Source organism: Xyrauchen texanus, chromosome 2 (assembly GCF_025860055.1).
Source record: "Xyrauchen texanus isolate HMW12.3.18 chromosome 2, RBS_HiC_50CHRs, whole genome shotgun sequence".
In the NCBI taxonomy this organism is placed as follows: domain Eukaryota; kingdom Metazoa; phylum Chordata; class Actinopteri; order Cypriniformes; family Catostomidae; genus Xyrauchen; species Xyrauchen texanus.
Genome location: NC_068277.1, coordinates 3,714,199 through 3,729,691, shown reverse-complemented (window position 1 = coordinate 3,729,691; position 15,493 = coordinate 3,714,199). Strand labels below are relative to the sequence as shown.

Genomic DNA, 15,493 nt, shown 5'->3' with positions numbered 1-15,493 from the left:
TTTATACACAAATGTCAAAAAAATTACTTGAATCAATGACCAGTACTAATAAAGCCCCATGCTTACAGATCATTAACTAAAAAAAGTTGGTTTAGGGTTTAGTTACCCTTTAATCGCTTGTAATTTATAATCGATTTGTATTTTTCTGTAATGTTTTTTTATATTACTTTTGCTGTTAGACACAAGCGTGTTTTCACATCATTTTAAACTCGCACATAATTATATTGTTTGTAATTGAGTGTGTCCGTGATAATACAGTCCAGTGTGTTTTGAAACGTATAAATGTATTTCTTCCCCAAAGCGAATAAAGTGATGAAAAATAAAAGTAGTTCAGAATAATACCACATGAAGGACAGTATAAAATATAGAAAAATAGTTAGTAAAATTAGATACAAGTTAGTTAAAGACGGTTTATGATGTTTAATAGTTTAATGTGTATTTATGGTTATAATCCACAGTAGTTCTCGCAGAAAAATATTGAAATCGTTTATGACAATTATTTCTAAACAACTCTTTATTTTCTCATTATAATACTACAAAATAATAAAATGCGCGGGAGAACTAAACAAAGGAAATGTAATCGTGTGGGGGGTGGAAACTTTCAAACATGAGGCGAGAGGAGGGACTTTCATTTGGAAGTCTTTGATTGGCTCTTTCCGGTCCGTCAAACTTACAACTGTCCAATGAAATCATTGAATGTGTTTGACCAATGAAAATACGCCATCAGAGGCGCGCGTCACCTCTTCACAGAATTAGCATAGAGGAGGGTATAAATACTTCTGTGAGCGGAATAAGAATCATTATTCTGAGTTTCTTCTTCAGATCATCATGCCTGAACCAGCCAAATCCGCCCCGAAGAAAGGATCCAAGAAGGCCGTCACAAAGACCGCCGGTAAGGGAGGAAAGAAGCGCAGAAAGTCCAGGAAGGAGAGTTATGCTATCTACGTGTATAAAGTCCTGAAACAGGTTCATCCTGACACCGGGATCTCTTCCAAGGCGATGGGAATCATGAACTCTTTCGTCAACGACATCTTCGAGCGCATCGGCGGTGAAGCGTCTCGTCTCGCTCACTACAACAAGCGCTCCACCATCACATCGAGAGAGATCCAGACCGCCGTGCGTCTGCTGCTGCCCGGTGAACTGGCCAAACACGCCGTGTCTGAGGGCACAAAGGCCGTCACCAAATACACCAGCTCAAAGTAGAAGAACATCCTGTTTTCTCAATCAACCAAAGGCTCTTTTAAGAGCCAAACATGTTCTCAGTTAAAGAGTTTCTTTTACATCGGTGGACTAGGATGGTATAAACGTGTTTCGTATAAAATTATTCATTAGAAATGTGTTTTTATCAGTGGTAACCATCTTAATATCAAACAAACGTAATTAATTTTTTACAGAGGACAAACTGTGTTCTGTTTTTCTCATGATTGTGACGGTAACTTTGAAAAGGGAGCGATGTTAGTAATTGAAGCAATTGACCCTTCGCTGTTTGTGTTATGTGCTATCCGCCATTTTGTCTAACAAAGGCGTAGTGGACTAACCGTGCGTTCAGACCAGAGGCGTCGAGCGCGTCAAATCGACCGGAAGTCTTTCATTTTCTATGGCAGCCGAAGTCTCTCGGCGTCGAGAAGCGGCGCGGCCGAGGGCGGCATGTCTTGTGCGGCGTTTTTGGGCGGTATGGGCTTAGAGGAAAGTTCAAGTACTTGACAACATTATGGTAATGATCTGTGACGCGGTTCCGCGGCAACCTCTTGGAGTATAGAAGTGCTCCGCTCTAGCGAAGTCTAGAGAACACAACAGTGTAAACTTTGGTTCCCACCAAACATTAGTTCCGAAGACAAAATGGAGGAGAAACTGATTATTGCCGTGGCGGGTTTTCCCATATATATGACCTGTCTTGTTTGCTTACAGGGATATAAATAAAATAAAAAAACGATGCGTGGATAAATGTGTCTGAAATTGTTAGTGTGCCAGGTGAGTTGAAGTGGATATAATGGTTTATATAATATTATTTAATAATATATTAAAATATTGCATGAGGATATTCGCTACTTGTTATATGTAGTCAAAAAGATACCGATCGACATGTCTGGATGTTTGTGGCCCCTTTAAATATAGTTGAGTCATTCTATGACACTGGTGCCATTTGGGTCCGCAACGTTTGATGAGATAAGGCACACAAAATGTCCCAAAGTGTGTTTCCAAAGCTTAAAGGTATTCAATCAAGTGTTCTTGTTAACATGATATATGATAAAAATACTATTCTTAAAGAGTAACATACTATTTTTAATAATTTTTCATTAGTACATTCACATGTCCGTGTTGACATGTTTCATCTAAAATATCATCAAATAAGTTATATATATATATATTTTTAAACATTTATTATTTTCAGGATTTTATGTGTGTCCCTATATATATATATATATATATATATATGTATATATGTGTGTGTTCATTTATTCAAAATAAACCGTATTTTTTTGTAAATATTTTATGATTTGTGTGCGTCCCTCGGTTTGACTTACCACCCGTCACACTAACTTGTTTTATCTATAAATAATGTACCATTGCTTTAAATGACATCACAAAGCGTAAATGACATAATTTGAGACTTGTAGCCACCAAGAACAAAAGCAGCCAAGTACTGACATTCTTTTACTTTGTTTATTTGTTGCTTTTTCATGTTAGGCAGGGTCCGTCAAACTGAAACCAAACCATCATGCAAAATAGATAGGGAAAACTATTTTTTTTATAAACAAAAATTTTTACATTATTAATGCACCTGTTTGGTTCACTCTCTCTCTCACACACTCACTCACTCTTTCACACACACACTCACTATCTCTTTCACACACTCATTCACTCACTCACTCTTTCACACACTCACTGTGTCTTTCACACACTCACTGTGTCTTTCACACACTCACTGTGTCTTTCACTCACTCACTATCTCTTTCACTCACTCACTATCTCTTTCACTCACTCACTCACTATCTCTTTCACTCACTCTTTCACTCACCCACTCACTCTTTCACACTCACTCACTCACTCACTCACTCTTTCACACTCACTCACTATCTCTTTCACTCACTCACTCACTATCTCTTTCACTCACTCACTCACTATCTCTTTCACTCACTCACTATCTCTTTCACTCACTCACTCACTATCTCTTTCACTCACTCACTCACTATCTCTTTCACTCACTCACTCACTATCTCTTTCACTCACTCACTATCTCTTTCACTCACTCACTCACTGTCTCTTTCACTCACTCACTCAATTCAAATCAAAATTGCTTTATTGGCATGACTGTACACAATACAATATTGCCAAAGCTTGGAATACATAGAATAATTATAAAGACATCAAAATAATAAAATATTATAACATAACTTAAATTTAAATGTACAAATTAACAGTGTAACAAATAAAAAAAAAAAATAATAATTAGAACAGTTTAAGAACATTTCAAAATTCTGTGAACAATTTAGTGTGTAAGTGTTTGCGTGTGTGTGAGTGTGTGTGTGTGTGTGTGAGCGCATCACTGATTAGTCGTAGACTCTCTCTTTTTGTGACAAGCATCAATGTAATGTCTTGCTGCTAGTATGATACAATCTCTTTTTTCACCTAATAAATGTTGAAATTGTGTTTTGTTGTCTAATTTGATGAAATTAGGGCAAAGTATTTCAAATTTTGTATAAAAAGTCCCTCTAATGTCCTCATAGTTGGGGCAGCTGATGAGGAAGTGTTCTCCCTGCTCACAGTACGGGCAGACGCGTCTCTCTGGGCAGCCAGTTCTGCCTGTATCTGTCTGTCTGTATCTGTCTGTCTGTATCTGCCCGTCTCTACAGTCAGAGTGTGATCTGTCTGTCTGTATCTGCCCGTCTCTACAGTCAGAGTGTGATCTGTCTGTCTCTCTCTGGGCAGCCAGTTCTGTCTGTATCTGTCTGTCTCTACAGTCAGAGTGTGATTGCTCAGTCTGTACCTCGTCATCCTTCTTCATTTACAGTCTTTCATTGTACTCAGGTATTCTGCGCTTGTGTAGTCTCTATTTAGGGCCAAATAACATTCCAGTTTACTTTGTTTTTCTGTTGATTCAGTCCAATAGGTCAGGTAATTCTCTTGTTGTGCTTTTATCATTTGGTTGGGCCGGATTGTGTGGATGAGGGTGTCCGTGTCCTGAGGCTGATTATTGTCTGTCTGTGGAGCCTCAGGACCAGCTGAATGATGGGACTCTTCTCAGTGTTCATTTCATGGTTTTTAAGGGCTTTAAAATGCTAAGAATTGGGGTCACTCATTTTTAGATGTTTCCAAAATTTGATGGCTCGTTTCTCAATGTGGATTAGTAGAGGGTACTGGCCTAATTCTGCCCTTAAATCGTAATTGATTAATTCTACAGCCAGATTTACGCCATCTTCATTATGAGGATAATCATATTCTATGAAGTTATCCATATGTAAGCACACTTGGGGGGTGGTCAAGTATTTTTCAGTGCTGTTTTGAACCCATCTGTAAATCTTTTTGATGTTTTACGGCTTACTGGGTTGTGGGCGTATGTTAGTATTTTCTTTCCTTTTTAGATACACAGTAATTTGGCTGTGATCTGATAGGGGTGTTAGTGGTTTGACCGTGAATGCTGTGAAAGAGAATATATCTAAATCTGTGCTCATGTAGTCAACTGTTGAGCAACCATGAAATGAACTGTAGGTGCATCTCCCTAGAGAATCCCCCCTCACCCTGCCGTTGACGAGGTACAGACAGAGGCTTCGACAGAGCTCAAGTAGAAGTGTCCCATTTTTATTCACTTGAGCACCAGAGTTAGTCCTTGAAAGATTTACACTGTTTTGTTGAATGCTCTGTCCAAATATAGAATTATTCCTGTTGTCTGTGGTGTAGTCGGTTAGGGATCCTGTTCTGGCGTTGAGATCTCCACACATCAGCACATTTCCCTGGGCCTGGAAGTGGTTGATTTGGCTGTGGAGGGTCTCAAAGATGTTCTCATTATAGTAAGGAGATTCAGAGGGAGGAATATAAAGAGCACATAAGAATATATCATTTGTAGTTTGACTGAGCTGTTTATTGATTTTGAGCCAGATATGAGATTCTTCTTTTTTGATTAGTTTGATGTGCTTATCAATTTCAAGTTTGTGCCAGATTATGATGCCCCCTGAATCTCTCCCACGTGAAATTCTTTCATGTTTTTGGGATGATATGAGTATTTCCCGATACCCTGGGGGACAAAGAGTGACCTCATCAGTTCTGCGCCACGTTTCCTGTAATATTATTATGTCTATATCTAATACACTTTTCTTAAAGTCCAAGGTTTTGATTTTACATCCAAAGCTTGATGAGTTAATGCCCTGGATGTTCCAAAGAGTGATTGTCAGTGGTTTCATGCGGTCAATATTTTTTTTTTACATTCCTCTAGAATAGAACCAACTCAACTTGAACCCGTTTAAAATCTATGTGCACTGTAAACATACATACATTTACACATTTGTATTATTATCTTTTTATATATATATATATATATATATATATACATACACATACATGCACTAGTGTATCTGTTCAATTTGGTGTCTTTTACTCACGAATAGTCCATCAGCCTTGTGCAGATTAAATTGAGCATTTCCTTGATCTCTCTCAGACTGGTGCTGTGGGTGTCGTTTGGGCCTTTTAGGGCTGCAGCGTAGCTCAGCTGCTCCTGCTCAGGTCTGTGGACGTTTGGCTGTGGGGCTGTTGACTTCTGCACTGTCGAGGTGTACCCATCGCCGGGGCTTCTCTGGGTTCTACCGGTTTCTTCTGCTGGTATGGTGGCATCAGGTCTTGGCGTTGCTGATGCTGACGGTAATGTTTTGGTATGGGATGTGGGTGTGGAGGCGTTGGAGTTCAGGGTGTGGGTACAGCGGGGCAGGGCGATGGAGTCTCCAGGGCTCAGATGGATGCGGCGGGAAGATGCTGTGTGCTGATGCTGGGATGAAGCATCTCGTTGGTTGAGGGTTGTTAGATTCTCTCGGACTCTTTGAGGGACTGCCAGGGGTTCGGCCAAGGGCTACATCTTTAAAATTTTTAGCAAACACATTCACACTGTCTCTACGTAGGTGGACGTGGTCATGGAGATTGTGAATGTCCAGTGTAGGGTGATGTGCCAGATGAACATTTGGCATTCCAGCACATCCACGTGAGATGTCTGTGTTGACTCTCTGTATAATGCCTCTCTGTGTGTCCCATTACATATGCCTTGTTTTTTTTTAATTCTTGTAGTATTTGCAGATGCCTGTGTGCCAAGCATTGCAGTTTTCTGTGTGGAGCAGTAGATTAGTGATAGTGGACTTGTCTCCTTTTTTAAAACAGTCAGCCATTATGCTGCGTTCACACCGGACACGAATAGCGCGTCAAATTCGTGCCTACCGCGTCTAGTTATACGCTTGACCACTTTGAATCCATTCGCGCGTCAAGAGCGAAATTGACGCGCGTAAAAAACAAAAGTTTGAAGCGAAATTTACGCGTGTGACGCGCGTCAGAGGCGAAATCCGTTGACGGCCATCTTTTTACAAGATGGCTAATGTTGATCGAGCATTCGTGGAGAGAGTCACCGCTCTGTATTTGCTCTGGAGAGCAGAACAGCGGCGTATGGGTCGTCGTCGCCGTACTTGGGTCCACCAGACCCTCCGGAGGCGTTCCCAGTTCGGCGAATTTCATCATTTGCTCCAGGAGCTGCGCCTGGATGACGGCCGCTTTCAGCGGTACTTCCGCTTGTCCAGCGCCCAGTTTGATGACCTGTTGTCCCGCGATCGGGCGAGGATACAGGCTCTATCCCAGCTGCGGAGCGCCTGTCCATCTGTCTTCGGTTAGTAAATGTATATAAAATGTTAAATACAGTATATTAAATATATGTTAATTTACGCTATGCTAGCAATGTTTTTCAAACTGTGTGGTACGGATACCACTGTTGGTGCTCTTTCTAGTGATACTCAGTTAACTGCTGTAGCGTTAACCAAAAAAATAAAATATTATTTTGGCAGACGTGATAATGTCTCTATCTGTTAGCAATATGTAGTGCTCTTTCTAGTGATAACGTTACTCGGTTAACTGCTATAACCTAAAAATGATACTGTCATGTCTCTATCTGTAAGCAATTGTAGTAACGTTACTCTTTCTTTTGATAATCAGTTGGTTATTGGCACACTAGTGATTTAAACCATATACACATATACCCTTTTGTTTTGAAGATTCAAAACTTTGTTAAATTGCTTGCAAAATTGCTAGCAAACAAACAAATATGGTGCATTAAAGTAAAACAGACTGGTTATTGTATATAGTTGAATATGTAACTACAAGTGTACTTATAAAAATATTTTCTAGGTTTCTTGCCACAGGGGACTCATTCAGGACCATAGCGTCCAGCTTCAGGGTTGGTGTCTCAACAGTGAGCCAGATCGTCCACCAGGTTGTGACTGCAATCTGGGACTGTCTTGTGGAGGAGTACATGGCTGTGCCCACCACTGATGACTGGCGTGTCTTCAATTACCGGCTCTCCAGAGCCAGGCGCGGGACATGCTGGAGAGGAGCCACTGCCAGGTCTGGGTCGGGTTGCGGCCAACAACTCCTCCAGAGAGGCACTCCGGGTGAGGGATGTCTTCATGGCACACTTCTCGGCGGAGGGAGCAGTACCATGGCAGCCGACGGAGTAGCGTTTGAAGTCCTCCTCATGACTTCCCCACAACGGCTCTTTTAAGAGCCACCCACAAACCTATAAAGAGCTAAACTATCTAAAAATAGTCCATTATTATTATATATATATTTTTTTTTCCCAGGTTGTCAGCCCCAGTTCCAGGATGTCAGGTCCACAACATGCACATTTATTAAGTTGAGACTTTTTAAAAACGTCAGGTTTTCCATGGTAGTATATCAGGTTAAATTATTTATTTATTTTTGTTTTGATGATAAATGGAGCCAGCCTCAAAAAGTAATTAACCTGTCCTGTGTTTTTTTTCCTTATTCAACACTATCCAGACACTAATGTTGGTTGTCTTTACATTACAATAATAATGTTTCATATAATCTAGATTTAGATATGGAATAAATAGCAATCAATACAAAATCAAAATGTCTCATATATTGAAATCAAGTTATGTGATAAAAGATTTGCTTTGTTTGTGCATTAGAACCACACCAGGCATTTAGTCATATTACAAAATAATTTATTGAGGCCAAACATATGAAGTAATTTTAGGTATAACATTAAAAAACATATTTAGGCAAAACGTAAAAAAAATTATTTAGGCAAAACATATAAAATAACAATATGAACTGAAAAAAAATGAACAATATGTGCAAACTATTTACATTAAGAGACAGGAACAAAAAGGACCTCGCTTGGAAGGTGGAAGAGCCACAGGGAACGGCATAGGAGAAGAGGAAGGAGGGCAGCAGGCAGCTAGGCTCCTGATTGGTTAACGCGGCGCGAATTGACGCCAAAGTTCAGATTTTTCAACTCCGGCGGCAGACGCGAATTCGCGTCAAACGCGTGAATGCACAAAATGCACCATTCGCGCGTAACGCGCCAGACGCTCAATTCGCGCGAACTTGACGCGCGAATGAGGCGTATTCGCCTCATTCGCGCCGCAGGAATTTTTTACGCGCGTAACGCGTCTTTGCATTGACTTAACATTGAAATCACTCGCGCCTGACGCGCTATTCGCGTCCGGTGTGAACGTAGCATTAAAGTCTCTGTGTTTTTCTTGAGTAGATTGTGTTTATATGTTTTCTTGTCTTTTGCTGTCTTTATCTTCTGTGGGTATGTGATGGTTCGGGGGAGGGGCGCTGCTGCCTCTGTTCCCTCTATTTTCAACTGCCACTGTTGTCAGTCACTGCTCTGTTGCAAACTTAGCTCTAGTCAACAAGTTATTAGTGTCTTTCTTATGTTATTATTTTCTAGTGTTGAAAATAATGTAGTTGAAGGTGTCTTGCCTGTTTGTTGATTGAAGTTGAAGTTCACACACTCACTCACTATCTCTTTCACACACTCACTCACTCACTCTCTCACACACTCACTCACTATCTCTTTCACACACTCACTCACTCACTATCTCTTTCACACACTCAATCGCTCTCTCTTTCACTCACTCACTCACTATCTCTTTCACACACTCAATCGCTCTCTCTTTCACTCACTCACTCACTATCTCTTTCACACACTCAATCACTCTCTCTTTCACACACTCACTCACTCACTATCTCTTTCACACACTCACTCACTATCTCTTTCACACACTCACTCACTATCTCTTTCACACACTCAATCGCTCTCTCTTTCACACACTCACTCACTCACTCTCTCACACACTCACTCACTATCTCTTTCACACACTCACTCTCCCACTATCTCTTTCACACACTCACTCACACACTCACTATCTCTTTCACTCACTCACTCACTCACTCACTCACTCACTCACTCACTATATCTTTCACTCACTTACTCACTCACTCACTATCTCTTTCAGTCACTCACTCACACACTCACTATCTCTTTCACTCACTCACTCACTATATCTTTCAGTCACTCACTCACACACTCACTATCTCTTTCACTCACTCACTCACTCACTATATCTTTCACTCACTCACACACTCACTATCTCTTTCACTCACTCACTATATCTTTCACTCACTCACACACTCACTATCTCTTTCACTCACTCACTCACTCACTATATCTTTCACTCACTCACACACTCACTATCTCTTTCACTCACTCACTATATCTTTCACTCACTCACACACTCACTATATCTTTCACTCACTCACACACTCACTATATCTTTCACTCACTCACACACTCACTATCTCTTTCACTCACTCACTCACTCACTATATCTTTCACTCACTCACACACTCACTCACTCACTATCTCTTTCAGTCACTCACTCATTATCTCTTTCAGTCAGTCATTTATCTTTTTTATTTACTGTACATCTTCCTTTATACAGTTGAATGCAAAAAGTATTGTTTTGTATATGATCAAAGTCTAGAAAATGTTCTTTCATTATTACAAGGAAGAACATTTTCAAAAATTGTTTGTTAATAATTTTATTGTAAAATGTTCAAAATGTCATTGGTTGTAAAGTTTGCATCCCCATTTCTGAATGTAATAGCAATGTTCTCTAATAATATCTTTGTATCTTTTTCCATTAAATATTCATCCAACCTCTTTGGGTACTCTTTGAGCAGCTTTTTTGTAGTTTAGAGGGATGTGTGGATGCGACTCTCCCATTCACCATTATGATGCTCTTTTCAGGTATTCAGAGCATGACCAAAGTTTTCCATTATATCTCCAATTTTAATGTTTCCCATCACCCATTTTTATAAAGGTTAAAACCAGCAGATCATATAGAGAAACACTTTGTCCATACCACCCTGTCACAGTGAATCACCTCGCCACATCAGTTACCACCCCGTCACAGGGTCATTTTGTTAAAATTGTATGGAAAGGAAATTAAATGTTAGATAAATTTATGTTGAATTATGTTTTTGTTGTGTGGATTAATCAGATATTTTAGATAGAAATATTTTTTAAGTGAATTAGTTTTTTCAGTAAAACAATGAGGCCATTGAAATGTCGAATTCATATTTCAAGATTTAAAATCTAATAATTAAAAAAAATATTAAATTACAGACTTTCTATTGATAGTTTCCAAAAAAGGGACATTTTACTATTAGGAAAACATTTGATTTAAAAATCTATTTGTTGATTTACTACTATAATGGCATACATATTGTCCGTAACGGGGTAGTACAAGAAAGGCTCCCATGCCTGAATAAAAAGGATAATATTAATAAGGATTTTGTGCCTAAGGTGGGAAAATATGTTTTTTTGGAGGATCAAGATATCTTTTATCTAAGTTAAAAAAATTTAAAAAAAAGTTTGTTCTTAATGAAAAATTTGAAAATTGCAAAGTGGAAATGGCACCCATTTGGTAAAATGGTAGCATTCTCAACGAACGCTGTCGCCAATATTTCAAATACATCAGAGCGTCCACTAATTTTTTATAGCGTTGTTGGCAGGGCAGCCAGAGCGAATTTTGACACTCTCGCCACCTCTGGTCTGAACGCACGGTAAGAGAAGATAAAACTGGCTGTGAGAAAAAGGAAAAAGTAATGCAAAATTAACAAAACTTTCTATATAAATAAAATAAAAAATAAATTAAATTTTATAAGAAGTATCACAATATTCTAACGCGTTACTTTTAAAAGTAACATTAGATGACAGATGACAAATTCCTTGAGCGTGTTAGCATACTTGGCAATAAAGTTTCTGAAACTGCTTAAGAGTCATTTTATTTCATATATCTGTCTATCGGTCGGATTTATGGTTTCCATAAATACTATCTTGCTTTGTAGGCTGTAAATAAATATCATACTCCAAACAAAAAGCTTATAGCTGCATATTCAGAAACCCTCTATGTTTCTCAAACTGGGGTATGCGACTACAATTCTGAGATATTATTATTGTTGTTTTACATTAAATACTTTGACACTTTACAATAAGGTTCCATTCCTTAAAATTTGTTAAGGTATGAACTAACAAAGAACAATTTGTTAGAAATATTTATTAATATTTGTCAATTGTAGTTAATAAAAACACAATTGTTCATTGTTAGTTCGTGTTAACTAATGTTGTTAAGGTTAATAACAAGTGGAACCTTATTGACAAGTGTTACAAACACTTGAGTTGAATCTCACTCATGAACACATTCATCATCAGAGAGAGGGGGAGTGGTTTGGAGTTTGGAGGGAAGAGCAGTGATTGGTTAGAATGTTTTCCAGACTCTAGCCAATAGGCGCCTGACAGACTCTTATAAGTACTGTAACTGGATAACGATAGTCTATTATTTTCTTCTACATATTTACAGCTTTTTTTAAGTATTGATAATGAGCGGCAGAGGTAAAACCGGCGGTAAAGCGCGAGCAAAGGCTAAAACTCGTTCCTCCAGGGCAGGACTGCAGTTCCCCGTCGGTCGTGTTCACAGGCTGCTCCGCAAAGGAAACTACGCACAGCGCGTTGGTGCCGGTGCTCCTGTTTATCTGGCCGCTGTGCTCGAGTAACTCACCGCTGAAATCCTGGAGTTGGCTGGAAACGCCGCTCGGGACAACAAGAAGACTCGTATCATTCCCCGTCACCTGCAGCTGGCAGTGCGGAACGACGAGGAGTTGAACAAACTCTTGGGTGGAGTGACCATCGCTCAGGGTGGTGTGCTGCCCAACATCCAGGCTGTGCTGCTGCCCAAGAAGACCGAGAAACCCGCCAAGAAGTAAACGGACTAAAGTCTGATTCACTGAAACACAAAGGCTCTTTTAAGAGCCACCCAATTTAACTATAAGAGTGATGATATCTTACTGAAATGTGAAACTCAATGAAATAAGAGAAACCTGGTAGGTTACAATGTGTTCGGTAACGTTTTACAAGTAATCAAGTCTATCATTTGTACATCGGGTGACAAATTAAAATGCACTATATATATATAAAATACAGATAGCATGAATGAATAATTAGGTGTGGAATAATTATACATGTGCACATGAAATATCACCTTTATATTTAATATCAGTTTAACATGCAACATACAGTATAATCTAAAATACAGATGAGATGAACTGAACAAAAGATCTTGAGCGGGAAACTGTCGCCGCTTGTTTGAACACACGAGCCGCACAGTCATTGGTCAACTGTCACACATAGACGTCACTATCAGCCAATCACAAGCCTCGGAACCCTCCCCCCACTGAACTCATGGTCACACAAGGCTTTAAAGAGCAGCAGCAGCGGAACATTCAGTCACATTTTCTGTGAAGAACGGAGAAGAATCGTTGAAGTCATGGCAAGAACTAAACAGACCGCTCGTAAATCCACCGGTGGAAAAGCCCCGAGGAAGCAGCTCGCTACTAAAGCCGCCCGTAAGAGCGCACCAGCCACCGGCGGAGTCAAGAAACCTCATCTGGCGCTTTTCCATTACCAGTACCAGCTCGCCTCGGCTTGCCTCGCCTCGGCTTGCCTCGACTCGGCTCGCTTTTCGCTCCGTTTTCCATTGCAGACAGTACCGCCACAAATAATACCCGGTCGTCATAGCGACACCGCAGGAAACTGCCGTGACGTAATCTTATACGCGACACACATCCGCTACCCACACACACACAGGACAATGGAGGAAATCGAGTGTATGCTGTTTTTGATCCTCGGGATGTGGCTGTTTCTCACAGCAAGAAGACAAACGTTGTTTCATGAGAGGCTGAGGGCAGCAAAACGAAACACTGCTGAAAAAAACAGGAGAGTTTGGGAATTACTACAGAGTTCAGACTACGAGACGAATCTGGTTGTTCACAGCCGACGCAAGAGGTTAAGTTATGCTAACATAGCTAACGTTTGCATATGTGTAAATACTATACTATATGCAAAGTATTTAATCAGCTTTATAGCTACCAGTATTACGTACTAAAATGTGCATGGTTTATGTGTTTCAGATCTGTTTAGCTTTGCAAAGTTGCTGCGGCAGACCGTCTGTTTGGGCTTTCAACCGAGCTACCGATTCACTGACACTGGACGGCTGACAGTAGAACAGCAGATCTACAACAAGAAAATATGTCGAGCACGGATAGTGGTTGAAAACGCTTTTGGTAGACTGAAGGGAAGGTGGCGTTGCCTCATGAAAAGAAATGACTGTGATGTTACAATTGTGAAATCTATGATTCTTACTTGCTGTGCTTTGCATAACCTTTGTGAGAGTCACGGAGAGGACTATGACAATGACTGGGATGCACCTGCAGCAGCAGAGCCTGTGGTGGCAGTGGCACAGGGTGTTGAGGAGGAGGGCAGAGATGTACGAGAGGGTCTGATGCGTTATTTTAATTGCTAAATAAATACATTATCATTAAATATGTTGTCTCTGCAGTTTTTCATTAAAGGTTATCACAGTATACAATCTGAAAATACTTGTTCAAACCCTTGTAAAAAAGCAAACCATCAAAAAAAGACACTGTTTGTAATAAGTTTCAAAAAGGTTTTATTTAAACACGCATACAAATAGAAAAAAATATAATATTAATATAAATTCACACATCCAACTATATACATGTTACATGTAGTGCAAACATTTAATTAAAATAAACAGAGGGGTTTCAGTCCAGGGGCGGTGGAACAGCATCCCGCCGGTTCAGTGCCTGGACAAGCTGGCTCAGGGTTCCCAGAAAGGCCTGGTTGAAGGACGACATTGCAGCAATCTCCTCTCTCCTTAAAGCCGCTTCGAGTTCTCGGGCATGTGCTGCATCATCGAGTGCCATCTGTAAATGGCGCTCCCGCTGTGCCATAATAATAGTTTTGTAGGCTATATCTGTGCGAACTATTTAAAAATGGCGGAGTTATTCTGGATACTCCGTCTGGCGCGCGCAATGATGACGCAGTGAATAGTGACGATTCTCTCTGACCAATCAGCAGTCGGCATTGTTTTTACGTCACATTTTAGTATCGCCTCAGCCCGCTCAGAACCTCGCCGGAGGTGGTACGAAAAAAAGTACCCGAAAGCAGGTACAGGTACAACTTTTACACAGTGGAAAACCAAACAAAGTCGAGTCGAGATGAGCCGAGGCGAACTGGTACTGTGTAGTGGAAAAGCACCAATCGTTACAGGCCCGGTACCGTGGCTCTGCGAGAGATCCGCCGTTATCAGAAGTCCACTGAGCTGCTGATTCGCAAACTGCCTTTCCAGCGTCTGGTGAGAGAAATCGCTCAGGATTTCAAGACGGATCTGCGCTTCCAGAGTTCCGCTGTCATGGCCCTGCAGGAGTCCAGCGAGGCTTATTTGGTCGGTCTGTTTGAGGACACCAACTTGTGTGCCATCCATGCCAAGAGGGTCACCATCATGCCCAAAGACATTCAGCTGGCCCGCCGCATTCGTGGAGAACGAGCTTAAATCCACAGTGACGTCATCCACATCAACCCCAAAGGCTCTTTTAAGAGCCACTTCAATCCACTGATCGAGTTCATTTCCAGTTTTTTGTTATTGATGGTTTAAGATTTGTTAATTTACCGTTTCCGCTCTGTTGGGCAGCTGTAAAATGATTTTAAAATAAATAAATTTGAAACATTAGGAGGTGCCAAAAAAAAAAAAAAAGGTAATTTGTTTTGTCTGCATATGATATTAGAACAAAGTGTGACAACTTGCTCCTATTGACGTTGATTAAAAATATTTGTCCTGAGAAGTTTAATCTTTCAGTTAAATGTAGAAATGTGCAATTTTTGTTTTAATTTCAAGGATAGTTATCAGGGTTTTGAGGTCGAACCAGCAACCTTCTGAGATTATGTTCTTTAGCCCACTACGCCACCACCCACATGTTTGTGCAAATCTGAGAAGGAAAAATGCGTGACGTGCGTTTTTATTACTGATTGTTTCTGTGGTAGTCATTTACTGTTGCTTTAAGCTGCTATAAA

The 15,493-nt window shown here is 40.3% G+C and overlaps 3 protein-coding genes and 1 pseudogene across 3 annotated transcripts in view; all 4 read left to right on the top strand.

Moving 5' to 3' along the window:
* The first annotated feature begins 554 nt into the window (after nucleotides 1-554).
* LOC127617712 (histone H2B-like) overlaps nucleotides 555-15,493 on the top strand; it is a 198,383-nt gene continuing 183,444 nt past the window's right edge. The window contains exon 1 of the mRNA XM_052089778.1: nucleotides 555-659. The gene's annotated coding sequence lies outside the window, so the exon portion shown is untranslated. The remainder of the gene's footprint in view (nucleotides 660-15,493) is intronic.
* On the top strand, nucleotides 561-2,298 carry LOC127617697 (histone H2B-like). The gene has a single exon (XM_052089753.1). It carries the CDS (start codon nucleotides 829-831, stop codon nucleotides 1,201-1,203), a length of 375 nt encoding a protein of 124 aa, XP_051945713.1. The 5' UTR covers nucleotides 561-828; the 3' UTR covers nucleotides 1,204-2,298.
* LOC127617647 (histone H2A-like) lies at nucleotides 11,944-12,351 on the top strand (annotated as a pseudogene).
* Nucleotides 12,888-15,018, top strand: LOC127619292 (histone H3-like). Its single transcript, XM_052092158.1, has 2 exons — nucleotides 12,888-13,027; nucleotides 14,693-15,018. The coding sequence occupies exons 1-2, from the start codon at nucleotides 12,888-12,890 to the stop codon at nucleotides 14,973-14,975; spliced, it is 423 nt and encodes a 140-aa protein (XP_051948118.1). The 3' UTR covers nucleotides 14,976-15,018.

What these genes read in the sequence shown, in the direction of transcription:
- LOC127617697 (XM_052089753.1), top strand. Translation starts at nt 829, where the DNA reads ATGCCTGAACCAGCCAAATCCGCCCCGAAGAAAGGATCCAAGAAGGCC.
- LOC127619292 (XM_052092158.1), top strand. Translation starts at nt 12,888, where the DNA reads ATGGCAAGAACTAAACAGACCGCTCGTAAATCCACCGGTGGAAAAGCC. An exon ending in CTGGCGCTTTTCCATTACCA is followed by an intron (nt 13,028 to 14,692) that starts GTACCAGCTCGC and finishes CAATCGTTACAG; the next exon opens with GCCCGGTACCGTGGCTCTGC.